At 36.6% G+C, this 4,384-nt stretch overlaps 1 protein-coding gene across 1 annotated transcript; it reads right to left on the reverse strand.

Annotated features, from left to right (window-relative positions):
• Positions 1-1,438: 1,438 nt before the first annotated feature.
• LOC149808261 (cdc42 homolog) lies at positions 1,439-4,048 on the reverse strand. Its single transcript, XM_089975499.1, has 2 exons — positions 3,799-4,048; positions 1,439-2,812 (listed from the first exon to the last, which is right to left on the reverse strand). Exons 1-2 carry the CDS (start codon positions 3,941-3,943, stop codon positions 2,370-2,372), a joined length of 588 nt encoding a protein of 195 aa, XP_089831625.1. The 5' UTR covers positions 3,944-4,048; the 3' UTR covers positions 1,439-2,369.
• Between the last annotated feature and the right edge of the window lie 336 nt (positions 4,049-4,384).

Below are 4,384 nucleotides of genomic sequence, written 5' to 3' on the forward strand. Positions count from 1 at the left end.
GAGAATGCTACTCGTTTCTATTTGTACGTCAAGTGAGGCTATGGCATATTTATTCAAGCTTGTTCAGTTGTAATCAAGAACGTTAGAGGTAAAAAGTAAATCCAACCTTGTTTGAGAGCATGTAATACGGAATTACAAAACGACAGTATCGTTTTGATATTTTGAGGATTTGACGGTAAGATTATGGTTCATTCTTGGGCAGAAAAGTTACAAGTATATAGTAAAAGGAATGTTTGCACCACGACGTAGCACTTTTAATGCTGTTCCATCAAGATCGTTTACAATAACTGTATTTGGCAGAATATTTGTTCACAATAAAATTGGCAGCTGAACAACAAAATAGCTATTGTAATGGAGATCGATATTGATCATCCCTTCAATACAAAGGTACATACAAAAATGTAACGTAACATTTTAGGACAAAACATTCGGAAAAATACCATCGTAGTTTGATAGTTTACCACTCGTCAGTCATAGAGAGCATCCTTTCATAGTGCTGATAACAACAATACCACCTCCGGCCATTAGTATTAAGGGTCAGTCACATTATGTACATTTGTGAAAAGACCACTGAAGCAATTCGCCTGCCGCCCACTAATACGTATATTATGAAAAGTAATACTATAAGCCCTAACGGTGTATTTATTTCCATTCCTGACAGTAGATAAGGAAGAAGCAAGAAAGAAAAGGTGGAGTAGAAGAGATGAACGAAGGTTTGAACGAAAAAGGGAAGCAATGTCTTGCATGTAACTTTCACCCGTGGAGGTTTGCAAATTTACTGACCAATTTCGCACACGCTTGTGTATGAGCCATTCTAAACGCTTTAGTCGAGACCAATATTGCTCCACAGATGTAAACGTTGTTCTTGTATTTGAAGAAGATTAAATGGAAATAACAAAGTTCATGCAAGCATTGAAACATGGACTGTTTTAAGCTGGAAATGCACCATTCATAAAGAAAGACACAAAATTTTATAATCCCCATAGTACTAGTCGTCGGTTTACTTTTACATATGCTCTAAATAATAAACCTTATTCTTACTAAACAAAATGATTATTTAAATGTGTACCAAGGTCATCAAGGTCATAACATAGTAACTTCAACAGAAACAGATTGTATGTAGGGTTTCAAACACCTTTAACGTGATTTTGCTGTCATCTAATATATATATATATATATATATATATATATATATATATATATATATATATATATATATATATATATATATATATATATATATAACGAACCAGTGAGATTGACACTGACAAGTATAATAAAGTGTCAAATTCTTCTGAAACAGCCAGTCCCTTGTACGCTTGTAAATGTAACATTTATGAAAACTGAGAGAGAGAGAGAGAGAGAGAGAGAGAGAGAGAGATTAGGGTCACGCTCCAACACATACACTATATTGAAAAGAAGATGGTCAAGCTTGTGCTTGGTAAAAAATCTCTTTAATGCGTTATCCAGAAATTCAATATATAATTATAAATCATAAAAGCTTAAAACTAATAACATGTTAGCATCGTCTTTTAGTAGGATACATTTGAAACAAATTTGAATTTAAGACAAAATCCATGGAAACAGCACATACAAAACATGTAATGGCAATTTTACATTATTTTACAAGATTCATAGCTTATGTTTCATTTCAAACCGTGTAGAAAAGAGTTTGTGTCCAATCGTACTTGTAGACGTACAATCTACTCGTTAGTCGGCTACCAAAGATCGGAAAAATAACGATTCTCTCCCTAATGGAGATAAGTTCAAGTCTCAGTGTCGTTAAAAAGAACCACGTATGTGTTCCGTCCTTTTTTTTTTTTTTTGCTTGCTCATCACTAATATGCTAAAACATGATAGATATATGTGGACGTTTCAAATTTGTTGACTCGAGCGTTATTTTAGTCATGCCACTATATAATCACACTCGTTCTGCGCCGTTGGCCACGTTCTTCCTTTTACCGTTTTCCAGCGTAGAGTGTTAGCAAATACATATAAGCAACTAAAATGTATTCTGTACCTGTCTAGTAAACGGAAACGTCATGCTAGTCACTATTGTTCACACAATGACCTACATCCGTCTGAGGTACATGTACTGCTGTACTTTCGTAGGATGATTCATAAGTTCTTTTTATCACTGCAAAAAGCTCGCACCTCCCTTCATTGTTCTCACCAACATTAACTTCGTTGCACGATTTCTGGCATTGTGCTCAACGGGTCCTCCATCGCACAATGTGTCAGCACTAGGGAACTTTCTCGTCGAAAATTCACATTGTATGGAGGCTGAACTTCATCTTTGGGCCACAATATGGCGCTATGGTCCCTGGGAGGACTAATATTTAATCTCGAAAGTAAGTCCAGTGGTCAGTTCACTTTCCAAATATTTTGTGAACAATGGTTGACTTCTTTTTCCTATATTTCAATGCAGACAATACAACATTCTCAAATACTTTTCTACTTGAATTGTGGTTTTGGCATGCACATTCCAGAAACAGTTCAGCTCCAATGTCTTTAGCTAGTGCACTGCCCTCCTTTGTGGAAACTGGTATATCCATGTCATAATCGGTCGTATTTCTCATGTCCGTCTGAGTACCAATAAGGATGATCGGCTTTTTTCGACCAATGTATTTTTCTATCTCAGGGACCCAAAACTGTTTAACAGATTCGAAAGATTCGCGGTCCACGACAGAATAGCAGACGATATACACCTCGCTGTCCTTGTAAGTAAACGCTCTAAGACCCTCGTAGTCTTGCTGCCCGGCCGAATCAAAGATACTAACCGTGTATTCATCGCCCGACACTTTTAAGATACCTGTGAAAAGAGAAAGGACAATGTTATTAAAAGCGAATACAATTTTGTGAATTTAGGCATTTCTTTTTAAACAATATATTTGCAATATATGTTTTCACATTGACTTGCTTGAATACAATGCTATTTGGAGAGAAAGAAATACAAGAAAACACATTATTGTAATTTTAACCAGTTATGATGAAATCTGGGCATCACTATTTTGAGAGATATACCGTATATCGCTGTTGGTGATGGGGGATGAGTGTTCGGTTGCTAAACATAGAATAGAGAGGACAACGATATAAAATTATAATCTGAACAACCTAGATGAACCTTTTTGGCTATGTTATGAATTTATGGACTTCACCAAATATCTGCTCAATTTCTGCTCAACCGATAAGAATAGATTCCCGTTAGGCACATTTCGTTCTCAACGTATGTGTGTGTGTGTGGGGGGGGGGGGGGGGGAGGAGGGCTGGAAGTTTTGTAAAGAAATACATTATATCATTTAATTTTGTGTCACAGAAACACATTATCTTACAGCAAATTTGAAATAAATATCCTACTTCCAACTAAACTCAAAGGCACCAGTCCCTCCACCACGAATATGCATGGTCAGGCCCATAGTGATGCGGTAATGGTCCTTAATTAAATATTTCCGAAATATTGAGTTTCGAACAATCTACAAGAAAGTGTTTAGCAGGTTTTGACATACCTTTTATATATAACTCTTCATATGTGTACAAATAATGAAGTACAGAAACAAGATCGTAGTTTGAGTACATTATCTTTTAGTTTGGTTCAGATACAATTCATGTCAAACGCAAAGGTCAAAGGTTGGACAGAAGATGGGAAGTCCGATGGGAAATGTCTGACAAATAGTGTAGTTCAATTACAGCTGTTTCTTTTTGCGACATGCAATAACACACACACACACACACACACACACACACACACACACACATACATACATACATACATATATGTATTTAAGGTTTTAAACTTACCGGCATAGTTTTCAAAAACTGTTGCAACGTAATCCTTTGGGAACTTATGCTGCGCAAAGTTCAGAGCCAGACACGTTTTTCCAACCATTCCATCACCAACTATACAGCATTGGACAACCTTAGTACCGTCAGTCATGATCACCATATTGTATCACCACTAATAACCAACAGGTAAGTCGCAGGTGAAAATTATCAGTCTGATGGGATGTATACTCTTATCAAGACACAGGTGAGTGAATAATTATCAGCGAGGCGTTCGGCTTTTATATACTGCCTCCCTTGTCATGTGACCAACTTGCGCTTTCTAAATCAGCCAATACACTAGATTCTCCCTCGTTGTGTTTTGTCCTACCAAGGTAATAGAAATAGTTGTCTAATACTTGCTGTAGGGACGCTACCTGTGTCAACTTGATTCTATCTGTATGCAGCTTATAATGTGTAACAGACCGCAATTTAAGTTGCTACGTAGCAAGCGAAGGCTAAATTATTATCAGAGAGGATTCCCCTACGCAGGTGTGAAACACACAATGACTGTTTCAAACAGGATTTAGTTGTAATATTATACGTATCAAAGAAACATAACACA

The sequence above is a fragment of the Sinohyriopsis cumingii genome, chromosome 1 (genome assembly GCF_028554795.1).
Source record: "Sinohyriopsis cumingii isolate HCF-2022 chromosome 1, ASM2855479v2, whole genome shotgun sequence".
Taxonomy (NCBI): domain Eukaryota; kingdom Metazoa; phylum Mollusca; class Bivalvia; order Unionida; family Unionidae; genus Sinohyriopsis; species Sinohyriopsis cumingii.